General features: G+C 28.4%; 1 protein-coding gene across 1 annotated transcript; it reads right to left on the bottom strand.

The window, feature by feature from the left end:
* Positions 1–333: 333 nt before the first annotated feature.
* On the bottom strand, positions 334–4,338 carry LOC106778788 (truncated transcription factor CAULIFLOWER A-like). The gene is made up of 8 exons (XM_014666778.2): positions 4,044–4,338; positions 2,729–2,807; positions 2,378–2,442; positions 2,185–2,284; positions 2,047–2,088; positions 1,841–1,882; positions 889–1,004; positions 334–635 (listed from the first exon to the last, which is right to left on the bottom strand). The coding sequence occupies exons 1-8, from the start codon at positions 4,226–4,228 to the stop codon at positions 536–538; spliced, it is 729 nt and encodes a 242-aa protein (XP_014522264.1). The 5' UTR covers positions 4,229–4,338; the 3' UTR covers positions 334–535.
* Between the last annotated feature and the right edge of the window lie 11,384 nt (positions 4,339–15,722).

Below are 15,722 nucleotides of genomic sequence, written 5' to 3'. Positions count from 1 at the left end.
ATATTATAGATTTTATTTTTTAACATAAGTGAATAAAAATAATAAATGACAGATTTTTAGAAGTGCCCATGTATAAGATCATCATTAATCAATATTATTGATGTCTTTTCAATTTTTAAACCAAACAATTTTCACTTGTTTGTTAACCATTTTCATTCACTTTATTTGCTTATTTCCTATTTCTCTATCTCTTCCTTTTCTTTATTCCTATCAAATACAATTAATGTAATAATCTTAAAATCATAGACTCAACAAAAGATAAAATATACAATACACATAAAAAAGAAACACTAAAAATTACATACAATAACCCTTTCAAAGTAAGGAAAACAGTACAAATTAACCTTCCATAAATACACTATTAGGCTTCAAATTCAATATGTTTACAAACAAAAGTTTCTCAAACTAGTGTCTTCAAAGTAGGGCAAAACCATAGACCCAAATAAACATATAAAGCATTAAAACATACTACTACTTGTGGTTATATATGCCGACAATTATATAGTGTTATCCACCTCAGAGAGGAAACAAGTTTTCAGAAGCATCCAAGGTGGCAAGAATACAGTGGTTCCAGGGTCAGATCAAGACCATTCCTTCCTAGTTCTGGTGCAGCATCTTGATTGAAATTATTTCCACTGCACAAACAACATTACACATGGTGGGAGGATTGCAGTACCAAAAGAAGAATTCCAAAGAGGTAAAGCAATCTTCCAACAAGAATATGGACAAATGCAACTGCAATTTTTCTTTTTACTTTCTCAGTAAAATAGATGGTTTTTTTAAGTAAGATAAAAGATAATGTTTTTGCAACTAAAAAATTTAAAAGGGTAATTAAACAAAATGAAGATGAGAAATTATAACTTCATGTCATAAGAAAGGTTACCCTACCCTATGTTCAAGCTTGGAAGTGGTTGCTGCTGTGGTAAGAAAGATGTGTCAACCCTGTAGTTTGGCTGTTCCCATTGTACAGCATGTTGTGCTACAGCTTGCTCTTTCTCCTTGATCTAATTTCATATCAGATATAGTTAAAAGGAAGACACATATATATGGCTGAGAATAAAGCAATAACAACCTACAATAATATGGCTAAACTTCATTCATAGAGTTTTCATTCCATAATTATAAGAATGATCACTTTCTGTCAGTTACAAATTACTACTATAACTGTCAAAAGTTAAGACAATAATAAGCTTGTATTAGATTCACTGGCAATTGTAACCTAAGATGAGTTTCTACAAATAATAAATATGATTCTAAACTTGAAACTTTCTTTAGAAATAAAATTTATACTGGGGTATGGAAACATTATAGAGAATTTAGATTCAAATTCAGTTAGTTCTTTTAATTGTTAAAACATGAATGAGAAATGAAACAATGGTTTTGTGGTGATGAAGGAAAGATTTTATTAATATGATTGGAAGCATGGATATAAACCTAGGGCTAAATCAGGAAGAAAAAATAATTTGTAAGACAGGTGTGTACGAATTTGTGAGACCAAAAGGAGGATAGCATTTTCTTAAGTAACTCATTGGACATTTATTTAATTTACTCAAATGAATATAATTGTCGAGGAATTTTATGTTAAGGAATACAAATAATTTCACTGTTGAATATCTAAAGTTCTTATATGTTATGTCCACATTAGGTTAAGAATCAACAAGCAAAAGAGAGAGTATATGTGAACAAAAGTAATAGATCAATCAAACTAAATATTATGAAACACACTTATACTACTGTCAATAAGCATCAAACTGGATTAAATTAAGCATTGATTATTGTGATAAAATGAAGTTTAGCTGGTTGGAGAAAAAGGAAAGTTGTAAAGGAAAGTCTTGGTCACCTTCTTTGCAAGGATGCTATTCTGCTCTTGTATCCTTTTCTCCTGTCACACAGAGAATCAAGAGACACAATTCTCCATATCAGTTTCTTTTAGACAGAGAGAAACAACCATTTTATATTTGCTTCCACCAATATTATAATTATCTTTCACTTTAGGGAGAGAAAGCTAAAAATAAAGCCAAGAGAAACTTGAAGTTAAAGCCACACCTTTTTCTGAAGCTCAGAAATAGACTCGTACATGAGATCGTTCTATTAAAACAAAACACAGATCAGTGCCAAAGTTACACAGATACACATGAAATATGAAAGCAAATTAATATGATAAGGTATATGTGCTATGCGTACCCTCCTATTGCGGATGTTTTTGAGAGAAGTATCTAACTGCTGCTCCAAACTCTGAAGCTCTTTGAGGCTCATCGAAGCCAAATCTTCTCCCATATAGTGCCTGTAAAAGGGTTCAAGTGTGAGAGGATGATCAAATCAAACTATGACAGAAAATTAAAGCCTGAATGTAGATTAGATATAGGTCCTCGTGTACCTGTAGTTTCTCTGCAAAAGGTCAATCTTTGCCTTGAGTCTAGTATATTCAATGGTCCAGTTTCCCTGCACAGTGTACACATATACATCTAATGCTTAGTTTTGTTGTTTTGTCCGGTACTGTTATTTAAATATTGGTTTTGATTCTATCACTTTTGCAGCATTCCATATTTCCAACACATTCATATATGCATGACTTAGTTTTTTAAGTTCCCATATAGCTTAGACCAAACTGTGTGCCTGTTGTATACAGAAGAATCAATTTTCACCGCAGAACTTTAATGCAAAATAATGATGCAAATGAGAATTTACACATGCCTACACTCAGGAGTGTGTATATTTCAAGACAAACCTGTGTCTCAGAATCATTTGCCACTAGCTGCCTCTCTGCATAGGCATACCTCTCATGGCGTTCCAGTATCTTCTCCATGCTGTTCAATCATAAGACTTCTCAATGAATATTATTCTCCTATGATGATATCAATTTACACTGTATTTGCAGTACATATTACTGCGTTTAAATAACAATATATATCTGTGTTGCGGAATAATGTGATGAAATAGAACTTTATAATTATATGCTGTATGATATGACTGTAGTTACTGTGAAGATATTTCATCCTGTTCAAATTAAAAGTTCCTGTGTGTTAATAGCGCTATTTGACAATCTTTAAAATAAGTTCATCCAAATCTATGAAATTAACGAATTTCCTCAGTTTTACTGTAAAAATTATTTGTCTGGGATGCTGCACCCATCAACGAAAAGTAACCCTTTAATAACAAGAATGTCAAATCGTGATGCTTTTGAGTTTTGATAATTCAAAACAAGAAGAAAAGGTACAAAACTCTAAACCAAAAGAAGGTCTAGCAAATCTTGTTTGAGGTGCTGAACTGAAAGGACATAATATAGAAAACAAGAAGACAAATATGAAGCAAGGACTGTCACAACCTCCTCACAGTCTGCAAGAGATTCACCCCGTCTTGAATTTCACCAAAAGAAAAAGAAAATAAAACAAAAATTAGGGTTCTTATACTGGTTATGATCGTACACTATGATTTTCTAGCTAGGACAGGCAGAATCTCGCATTCGGGGTAATGTATTTTCTTCTTTCTGATGAGAGAAACATATACACTTGAAAGAGTATATATATGCACTTAATTATAGCACTACTAAACCATTGACGCGTGTTTACCCCAAAAATTGCAAACAAACTCAGAGAGAAGTGTAACTGTAAATTTTGCTGGTTCAATTTGAGAAAACTATCTGCACAACAACACCTCCTTTTCAAAAAAAAGGATCAACTGGTTTTGTATCTGTCTCTGCACAATCAATATAAATCATAAACGAGGCTTGATATGAACAAAAACAAGTATTAACAAAATAAAGAAGAGGAATGAAGTTTCCTTTCAAGTTTCGAACCCCAAACCACAAAATGCCCTCAGAGCAAAAAAAAAAAAAAGGTAAGAAAATTAAGAATAAAATAGTAGTTCAAAATAATTCGAGACTGAAATAGAAAACTGAGTGCATATATATACTAGGTATATATGTTTACATGAGCTGAATTAACGACTAACACACATAATATATTAGTCTGATATAGATCTATATGGTTGATATGCATAGATATAGATATTTATTATGATAGAATATAGGGCATTTGCATTACCATGAATCAGTGGCATACTCAAAGAGCTTTCCTTTGTGAGAGAAGACAATCAAAGCAACCTCAGCATCACAGAGTACAGAGATCTCATGAGCTTTCTTGAGCAACCCACCTCTCCTTTTGGAGAAAGTTACCTGGCGATTGATCTTGTTCTCTATCCTCTTCAGCTGTACCCTACCCCTTCCCATCTTAGTTGATGTTATGTTGATTTTGTTTAAATGATTATTTGTGAGTTATATATATATATATATATATATATATAAATATATATATGTGTATATATATAAAGGTAGTGAGTTAAGCAATTAGTAAATTTTTGAAGGAAGAAAACCCAGATGCCAAAGAAGGAAAAAAGGAAGGAAAAATGGAAGAAGGAAGGGTAAAAGGGTGGCAAAAATGGTGAAGCGAGGGTGGGAATGTTAGTTCATGGATGTTTCTTCTTCTGGACAGGAATAGAGTGGTGTCATGGGAAAGCACAGTGAGCGGAAGTGTGCAATGTTATGGTAACCATAAAAGGTGAGAACCAAAATGGAAGTGGTGAAAAAATATCTGAAGCTGGGGTTTGGTGACAAGTGGTTTTTGGTTTCTGGTTTGGGAAAGGAGAAGTAGTTTATGGAGGATGCGTTGTCGGCGTCTCATTGGCTCACCACTGTACTGCCTTCATGTGTGTCGTATAGCTCTTTATGGCCACACAGTGATGATGATATTACTTTTATTTTAATGACGGCGGGACCCACATGTTAAGGGCTTTGCCTTTTTCGAATATGGCTGCCTGCCCTTCCTCCCTACTTCATCCATAGCCATAGGAGAGGAATAGGAATAGCATAAATACACATCACAAACAAAGAATGACATGGTTCAATCAAAATAATCTCAATTCCTTTCTACCGTTAACACATAATCATCTTTTTAATGGACATCATAGAGGATTATGGTGTTATATAAGATTGCCTTTGCAAAAGGTTCCACTCTTTAATATTAAAAAACTTTTCAAATTTCAATTCTAAAGTATTACTATTGTTTAAGATTATAAAATGAATGACTTCTTTAATTTATTAAAGACTATAAAGGTATTTTCTATTGTCTCCAAAATAAACAAATTATACTCACAATTTCTCAAATATTAAAAACAATATCAATATACATATATATAAGAATTAAAAGATCATTCAAAAATAATTGTGTATTACTCACACACACAATATATGATAATAGTCAAAATTAGTTATTAATTCAAATTTATTGATGAATTATCTAAGATCAAAAATTTGTTAATAAAGTGGTTGTTGATAAATTTTATTGACAGATGTTATGATTAGTCGATAATTACCGACAATAAAAAAATCATTGTTAAATATTCATTATAAATATTTCAGTAATTATTTTTAAATTCTGGTCATTGGTAATTTGTTAGTAGTGATTTAGTCTTCTTCTTTCTCCATCTCTTCTCTTCTTTATCTTTTTTATTCTTCATCTACCGCTATCGTCATCACTGTCACACCACTATCACCACCAAGTCATTACCAGAATTATAGCTCACTTCAAATAAAACAAGCATTGTCGATGATGAAAATTTGTTGCAAACGTCAAAATTCATTGATAACAACTTTTTTTGACAGATTTCGACAAATAAAAATATGTTGATAAAAATGTAGTTGGTAGTTTTCAAAGAAAAAATATTTAGATAAATTTCATCGATAATTTCCAAAGAAAATAAAATCTATTAGTAATTACCAAAGGAAAAATTCGTCAGTAAATTTTTTCAGTAAATTCCGTCGATAAATCTGGATCATCTTCTTCTTTCTTGCTTCTTTTTTTATGGTTTCATTTTTTTCATTTGTGCATGGTGACTCTCGTGGTGAGTTTTTGTTTGCTCGTGACAACGTGGAGGATCTATGGTGGTTCGCGACAGTGTCGTGGTGGTGACTAAGTTTTATGGAGCTAAGAGCTACTTCTTTGTTATCCTCTTTGCGGCGCTTAAGTGTAAAATTTTGTTTGACTTATCAATCTTCTTGATCATGGTGTCCTCATCCCTATTTTATTTCGCATTTTTCTCTTATTTATATTTGTTCTGTTTTTTTAGAATTCAAATTCAGAATTTGCAAAGTTCTTTTGAGAATTTGTTAAATGTTTTCAAACTTTGAAAATTCTAAATTTGAATCTTCAAGAGGGACAACAAAAATAAATCAGAGAAGAATGCAGAATAAGATAGGGATGAGGACGCTATAATCTAGCATATTGATAAATTAAGTGATGATTTGTCATAAAGATGTTAATATTTTATAAGAATCAAAGTTTTAATCCAATAACCAAGAGAATCCCTTCTTAATGAAAATAAATATAATATGACTCAAAACTGTTTGTATAAGGTTTTGCACTAATACAAAAACACCGTATAACGTCGGTGTTTTTTGGCCTTTTACGTCAAATTCAAAACCGACGTCATATTGGGAGACGTTAAATTGACGTATAATGCAAAAAAAAAAATCGATTTTAATTTACATTATTTGACATCAGACATAGAACAATCCGACGTCCCTAGTTTAGCAAATTAACATGGAATATTGTTTTATGTCCGACGTCAAATAACGTAAATTAACGTCGAATTTTGTCAATGTACGACGTTAATCAACTTTTTTACTTTTTTAAATTAATTGTGATCCTTTAGATCTTTTTTACAACTCTATAAGGCCAGTAAAACAGAAAAACAACAAATGTAATCTAGTTTTTGGTATTTTATATAGCATGAACTATAAACGTGTAGTGTAGTATCAACAACCATAAACAAATAACAAACAACAACAACAAACAAGTTCAACAAAACAACAACAAACAAGTTCATCAAATAAGTTCTTCAAAACGAAAACGAAAACTAACCTTCAAAAGGTGGGTCCGTCGAAATAAAGTATTGTCACTAGTGAGAGAGAAAGCAGAATGCATCTATGGAGGACAAGAACATGAAACAATCGGTCTAAACAAACGAAATTCATACCTAAAGTGGTTAACCAACATGCATTTGTATCAAATGAAAGAAAGGTTACATGTGATGGTCGTCAAACTTTGTTCGAGAAAAGTTTTATCAGAGAAGATGGTCTTGCGTACTAAGATAAAATGAATGAATTGTGAACCTCCGGCTCAAATTTTTATTGAATTCACTAACCTTTTAACGTCTAACTCTAGGACATTCGACGTTTTATAACCTTTTGACGTCTAATTCTAGGGCATTCAACGTCATACGTAAGTACATTTTCACCTTCGCACCAAACATTTTCACAAAATTAACCCAATAAGACGTCAGGCTTCTTAATATTCGATGTCTTATAACAAATTAAAGTCGAATTACAGTTCTAAACGACGTCTAATAATTGTATTTATTTACAAAAATTGTCACCGTTCATTTTTAACGTTGACTATTTAGTAGTTGGACGTTGAACATGTGACGTTATACACTGTTTTTGTACTAGTGTTGATACCTCTATATATAGGCACATAAATTTAAGAAATCCTAAAAGCTCTAAAATAAATCCCAAAACACATAAAAATAAAAGAAAAAAAAAATTATAGATACAAACTTTCGCCTAGCGAGATTCGCTAACCCAGCATACATAAGCTAGCTTGTCGAGCGAATTTAACATCCTACAAAATTATAAAATAAAATTAAAATTTATTTAATTTCTTAAATTATTTCTTAATTGTGCTCATGATCTTCATATTCTTTAAGTTTTCTTTTTCATAGAACATTATAAGATTTAAAAAAGACATGTTTTGATCTTCAACCTTGTCACACAGATGTTTTGAATTACAAACCTTCTTTCACAAGTTCTTCTCATATATATTCAAGAGATATTCCTCTATATATATCATCCTTCTTTAATTGAATTTATCTTCAAATTCCTACCACTTAAAAGATTTGTTATTATAATACAATTACACTCGGATGTCTCAACATGCACAAGTTACTCGGTTCATATATATATCATATGTTCACAAGTTATTTACATGACAAATTATTAAGCTGAAGTCTCATCCATTTAAAAGATACTCAAATTAAAATCATTCATTAAGCTCATATCCTGAAACATCCAAAAGTTACACGTTAAAGCTTGGATTCCAAATATTCAAAAGTTATTTACATGATAAAATGCATTTAAAGTTTGGATCCAAGTCATCAAATTTCTACTTAAAATACATTAAATCAAACTTATTTAATGCATTCCATTAATTAGATCAAACTATTCCAAATTAAATATTTAAGTTTTTTTTTTAAAATAAATGGTCACTTAATCAAGTCAAAGTAATCTTCTAAAATCATTTTAGAAATATAATTAATTACTTATGCTGATAAGATAATCAGTGAATGATAAAACTCATTCATCCATCAATTAAGTACACATGTATCTCATTTATGGATTTTAAGCATGAGGGCTTGTGTATTACATATTCACTTCATTCTCTCCTTCACTATTATACTGATATATTATAATTTTTTTAAAGCTCTCAGAATTTTAAGCATAAGAAAATATTTTAGACCTCTTATCCATTTCTCTTCAGAAATCGAATCTTTTTCACTAAATGTTAACTCAACTCGTGATAACCTCGTACTCCATATAAAAAATATTTTGTTCAAATCTGACAAGAAGATTTATAAATAAAATAATATTTTAATTATAATTGTCAGCATTTATTCAATAACTATTTTATTAATAATTAAATAAAAAAATATTTTGTTGAATATTTTAGTAAAATAAAATTAGTAAAGAAGAAGAGATTAAGTGGTGCAATTAGTTTACGTAGTTGAAAACACTCTTTCTGAATCGGATAATGATATTTTTAACAACACATGTCACCATTGGTATCTTTGAATTTATTCTAAAAAAATATTTAAAACAGATTAATAATATTGTTAAAAAATTGTAAAAAAAAACAGTTGTTAAAGAAACTTTCTCTTTCCTAACTAGTATCTTGGTTGGCTGGGACTCTTATTACAATGATAAATGTGGAGACTGCGAACCATTAACTTCTTTCACACGCTTACACAAAATATAAACAAATAATTGTGATGGAAAATTAAAACATCATTTTAAATGTGAACATTTTTACACTATTTCCTATTCATTTTCATGTGCTAATACACCTGTATCCAGCTACTTACGCTGACATCACACACCAATTCCACGCTATAATCAATATCATATCTATACATGTACGAATACAATAAATTAAAAGAATGATGCATTATGTTGGATTTTCTTCAAATTGAACAATACATAACAAAAAAAAAATATTAATACTATATTTTTTAAATATTGATCCATTATTTTTTAAATCACTATCAGAGCAGCTGTGTGGAAGTTTTCCGGGTCATGTTTGATACTATATTTTTACATTTTTATGACTCTACGACTGACAAAGTACTATAAATTTCGTGGTTTGGATTATTAAATCTGTTTTTTTTAATAACATATTATATACCATTAAAGGCTTAGAGTGAAAATTTGAAACTGTTACATTAAAAGTTCCCGTAGAGGTTAATGTTCTTTTCAGTTTTTAAGACTATGAAATATCTTAATAAATAAAATTTGAACTTGGAATTCTACAAAGAAGAAAATGAAGATCTTTGTATGTTTTGATGATGAAAACTTATGAAAAATGTTGAAAATAAAAAAAAAACGCTGACATTTATGAAATACATTAAAGATTTAAGAATTTATGGATTGAAGTTGTATCACTTTTGTATATTATTTAAATTAGTACATGAAGAGTCAATAAGTAGAATCTAAACAATAGAGTATTCAAGAAAAATTTTATTTTTCATAAAAACTTTTATAATAATCGATTATAACACTTGATAATCAATTGTCTAATTAAAAATATGTTTATTAAAAGTACTTTTGTGAAAATTGATTATCGCATTTTAGTAATCGATTATCATGGCAAGAAAATGTTTTTTGGAAAGATTTATGTGAGATAATTGATTATAAGTCATAATTGTAACTTGATTCTTCAGTTTCTTTGTCTAATTTTCAAAATTAAAACTTTATATATATATATATATATATATATATATATATATATATATATATATATATATATATATATATATATATGGGCTAAACCTAGTTTCTAAAATGACTTTTCACTCAAAGATATAGAGTTGTGATAGCTAAAAAACTCTTCGTGTTAGTGAAAATGGGCTTTGAAAAACCTAGTGTGGCTAGAACGAGAACTTTAACTAAGTGTGTCTTAAGTAATTAAGTGTTTTTGTTGTTGCTAGAAAAGTTGAAGTTGTTCATCCTTTATCTGTCGAAGGAGGGTTGTTAATCTCTTGTATCCTCAAAAGAGGCGCTTTATAAGCCAAACATTATTCTCTATGATTGTAAATTGTGATTATTTGTTAGTGATTAGTTAATTCATCTTTAGATATATTAACCACTGGATGTATGGTCTTTTGATTCAAGCTCGTATAAAATTCCTTGTGCGAATTTCTCTTTCCCTACACTCTTTATCTTTTGTATTATTATTTAGAAAAGAATTGATTATTGTTATAAAATCAATTTATAAAAAGGAAAAAAATTTAAAAGACAAAGTTTTATTAAGTAAAACAATTCACCCCTCTTAGTTTTTGTCCTTACGCGAATATTCTGTTGCACGATTCTAACAATTTTTATCAGAGTTTGTTTTGGTAGTTATTCCAATTTTTTGAAAATGGTTGAATAAAATAAAACATTTGCTGAGGGTGCTTCAATTGATAAACCTGCTTTGCTTATTGAGGAAAATTATAGTTTTCGAAAAGTAAGAATGCAAATATTTTTAGAGTCAGTTGATATAAGTATTTAGAATGTTATTATAAATGGTCATTTTGTTCCTACTATCACTATTAAAAAAGTGCACGAACCTAAGCCCATTTAACAATGGATTACGAATGAAAATAGAAGGGTTCAACATCATGTTAGGGCTAGAAATATAATTTCATCTACTTTAACTTGATGAAGGCATAGATGATGTTAAGCATGTTCAAAAGAGCTCTTTAGTTCAAGAATACAAGATGTTCCAGATGTAATAGGGCAAAACTATTTATGATGTGCAAAAGCGTTTCACAAACATCATCAATCATCTGTCTCGTTTAGGTAAAACTTTTGACATTGATGAATTAAATATTAAAATTCTAAAATATTTGGTCACGACTATCACACACTCACAAAACCTTACAACCATGTCTGGTGGCACTTTTGGTCAATTAAGAGACCACGAGCTTGAACTTGGAAGGTTGATATCACTGATTGCAATAATATAGACCCAATGACAAAAATGTTCACAAAGTTTATGAAGAGAAAAAGACAACACAAAAATCATAAAAAGAAGAATCGGGGTTATTATTCAAAGTTCAAGTGCTACGGTTGTGGAGACTTGGGACATGTCAAAGTGGGTTGTCCAAATGCTAAAAACAGTAAAGATAAAATAGGCAGGAAGTTCTTCAAGAAAAATAAATGGGAGGAGAATGATTCAAGCTCTTCATCAAGTTCTTCATCAAACGCTCACTATTCCAATCACTAGTGTGGAAAGGGCTTTAGACATCAATTATTTTGGGCTTTTGACGTCACCTCCCTAACCGATGTCTTTACAGGTGACGTTAATGGGACGTCGCTTTTATGCAAGTGTGACGTCGCTATAGATGTCGGTTCGGTAAAAAGTGCGACGTTTATAAAGACGTCAGTCATTGCACTAACCGACGTCTAAGGGCACTATAGACGTTAGTTCAGTAACTCGTGCGACATCTATAAAACCGTCAGACATTGCATTAATCGACGTCTATGGGTACTATAGACGTCAGTCAGTACATTAACCGACGTCCATGAAGTGTTCATTGTGTTTTGGTGTAGTTTTTCTCTTGTCTTTGGGTAGCGTAGTAGCACCTCCTTCCCTTGCTAGTTTTCTCGTAAGAAAAAATTACGTCTTTTGCATCTCTTATGACATTTCAACCCAAAGACGAACCTGGGTCGTTGCTTAGGTCTACTCCGACCGCCACTGAAAAATAATACAGTGAGAATACGGAATACGGTAACACCATATTCTCACCGTATTCCTTTTTAGTGGTGGTGGAAATAGCACTATGCAAGGACCTAGGTTCAACTTCAGGTACAAAAAAAACATATCAATAAAAAAAAAACAGAAAACCAACTTACTTTATTTAAAAAAAATTGAAGAATTTATCTTAAATATCATCTTTTTTTCAATATTTAAACTGACGCATAATTGATGAGAAAACCTAAAGAAAAAGAAAAAACTATAAAAGAAAAATAGTTTAGAGAAATGATATATTTTTAAATTAATGAAACTAATTTATAAGATTTTTATTTATATATTAAACTTTTATTATTAAAATAATCGAGTATTACTATTCCAAATATATTATAATTAAAACATGATTTTTTAAACTCTTAAATTAACAAATATTTATATATTTTATGTAGTTATAAAAAAAATATTTTAACAATATTTTTCTCAAAAGAATGATCTACTTCTTAAATAAGTTGTTTTCTAGAAGTTACTTTAAATAAAATTATTTTAAAAATTCAAACAAAGTTATTCATAATATTATAGAGTAGACAGACTTGATAGAGCAGGATGGGAGAGTCCTATCAGCCGTCAACGGATCCGATGGTTAGTTTTATGTGCAAATCATATTAATTTCTTTTGTTGATCAAGTGAGAATACGTTTTTGTTTTAAGAATATTATTTTCTTAAAAGTTTACATCTACCATTATATATAAAAGGTTTAAAAATTATTTAGTCGTCACATAATATTGTAATAAACTAAATTCATTTTCCTTTTAATCATTTTGGAAAATCTGATATAATTTTTTTTATAGTTTTCTTAATTTTCATTTTCTATAATAAAAAATGTTATTATTTGATATGAATTCGAATTTACACAATAAAGTAAAAGAAGCGATAAATATATAATAAAACTGGACATATTTACTAATGTAGTTACACAACTTACACGATTTTTATTTGTTTGAGTATTTTTTTTAAAAAAATTGATACAAAGTGTCTATAAAAGAAATAAAAACATATATATATATATATATATATATATATATATATATATATATATAAAAGTAAAGATTATTTATAATAAAATTATAAAAATTATTTATATTTAACTTCATAATTATATTAACAATAAAAATAATACTATAATAATTTTATTATTTTTTATATTAATGAAAAATTCATAGTTTCATTCAGTAGGTTGTGAAAGATTAATTTTCTTCTTCTAGACTCAACCTGTTAATTATTGTGAAAGTTTTTCTAAATAATTTGGATAAATAAAAATTATCTTATATAATACGAACTAATTAGAAATACTTTTGTATTGGAGAAGGAATATAAAGGAAGTGGCTGGTATAGTATTAAATGATTGATTATGATTTAAAATATTAATTAGATTGTACATATAAAAAAAAAAAAAAAAGTGATGGTTCCTGGTAAAGTAGGGAACTGACTTTTTGAATTTTATTGTTGCTATTTAATATATATAATAATGTGTCAAATCAAAAAAGAAAATATTATAAAATTAAGTTTGATTTTTCTAATACAAGTCTCTATCTTTAGTATGTAATTTTCTGTAGATGTGAATTGTCTACAATCTTTATTAACGGTGCATTATTTATTTTGATGTATTTTTTTTTTAATTTTCTTAAAAAAGAAAATATATTTAGGGAAAATAAAATAAAAATTGAAAAAGTGTATAAGTATAATTTTATGTATTAAAATACGTTTTAGATTATTGTGGATATGAAAATATATATAAGAATATGTAGACCTAACCTAAGAAGCTCTACTCTACTCTACACCACTCTTCAAAAGACCTAACAAAGGCATGCATGTGATTTTCCTTCCCCATAACAGTGTGGAATCAATGTTTAAAAATGGGACCTATGTAGGTTAAGTACACTTTGTTTTCACTCAACAAAATCAATCAGTTCCAAAAGATCTTATCTTATATTACAATCTTTCTATTTTTGTTTTTATTTTTTAATTTTAGACTAATAATATTTTAATATCTTCATTGCAAAATGTTTTATTCTGGGAGAAGACGTGTACAAGTTACAAAGTATATTCTACTTATTTAAAAATTATTCTATTCAGTTAATGTAATTAATTAATTATATTGGTTCATTCACATAAAAACTTATATTTCCAAAAACAAGTACTTTTCGAAGACTGTTTTTTTTTTTTGAAAATAGATTATAAAAACATTGAAGAACCTTCATGATTTGTTGGTGTAATTATATTTAAACTGTGGTTAAACTAATAATTCTCTCTCTATATGTACTCTATGTATTAATTTAAATATTTATAATAATTATTTAAATATTTTTAGTTCTCATGGAAACCTTTTCTTTTCAAGATTTTTATTCTTTTAACATTTTATATCACTGCATTTAAGTTAAATAAATAATATTAATTTATAAATCTTAAAAAATTAACAAAAATGATTTTTCATTATTACTTTATTGAACTACTAAGTAAATATATGCTTCATAACTTGTATAATTTAAATAGTTGTAATACAATGAACTCAAAAAATCATCACTAGAAAAACTTGTGAACTAAATTAGAAATAAAACTTTCGTAGGATCTTAGAGACTGTAGCTGAAATATTTTGTTCAACATCACTGAAAAACTTATCTTCAAGCTGGGTTTCTGTGGCTGAGAGGAGAGAGAAAAACTAAAAATTATGTAGTTTTCTAATAGATTAGATATTTATCTATAAAAAATATTGATGGAAAGATTGAGTGAATTTATCAACTAGATCGTTGATAAATTAGATTTTGATGTAAATTAAAATAGATTAATAATTTATCTATATAATTAAAAATATATTATAATTCAAGTAAAAGCTTATCCCATTCATGACTATTAATTGAAACGAGGTTTGGTTTTGCAAACAAAAGTAGGGGAATTCACTGTGTCAAAATGAGGATTTGAATAATAATATTTGACAATATTTTTTTATAATATTTTAATATCATCTACGTGTCATTATGTGATTAATCTAAAATTACTTCACAACCAATAATAATAATATTCATAAACACTAACATGGACCAATCAGAGAATGACACGTAGATTGTATTAAAATGTTGTAAAAAATATATTATTAAACCATCATTATTCTAAAAGTTTTTAATGTACTTGTTAGCTTCTTTTCTTGTTCTATAAATATGAGAAAAAAAAAAAGGTACAACAATTCAATGTTTTCTTTTTTGTCTTTTACTCTTATTATGTTTACAGCATAGATTTAAAGAGCATTTGGATTTAATTCAGTTCTGTTTGATTAGGTGCAAAATTAAAAAAATTCAGTGACTTTTAATAATTTTAATATTCTTTCTTCAAATGGACAAATCATGGTTTATTTTCAATATTTTTTATGCTTAGTAAAAGTTACTAATTTCCACCTCTATTTTTAATTCATGGACTTGAAATTAACAATTTTTAAAAAAGTTATGTAAAGATTAGAAATAAATGAAATTATGTTACTAATTTATATAAGAGTATTTATTGGATGGAAGATAAAATGGTAAATTTTGGAACTATTTTATTAAAATAAAAAATTATTACATTGGCTTCTCCAAAACAATATTAAACTACTAGGGGTTACTTTATCATTCC

Source organism: Vigna radiata, unplaced genomic scaffold (assembly GCF_000741045.1).
Source record: "Vigna radiata var. radiata cultivar VC1973A unplaced genomic scaffold, Vradiata_ver6 scaffold_189, whole genome shotgun sequence".
Lineage (NCBI taxonomy): Eukaryota > Viridiplantae > Streptophyta > Magnoliopsida > Fabales > Fabaceae > Vigna > Vigna radiata.
The sequence above is the reverse complement of the archived record's forward strand: the minus strand, read 5'-3'. Positions and strand labels throughout refer to the sequence as shown.

Bases quoted from the DNA above. Each gene is read 5' to 3' on its own strand.
- LOC106778788 (XM_014666778.2), bottom strand. From the start codon at position 4,228: ATGGGAAGGGGTAGGGTACAGCTGAAGAGGATAGAGAACAAGATCAAT. The intron at 2,808-4,043 runs GTAATGCAAATG...ATGATTGAACAG, and splicing joins GAGTATGCCACTGATTCATG to CATGGAGAAGATACTGGAAC. The intron at 2,443-2,728 runs GTTTGTCTTGAA...TACACTGTGCAG, and splicing joins CAAATGATTCTGAGACACAG to GGAAACTGGACCATTGAATA.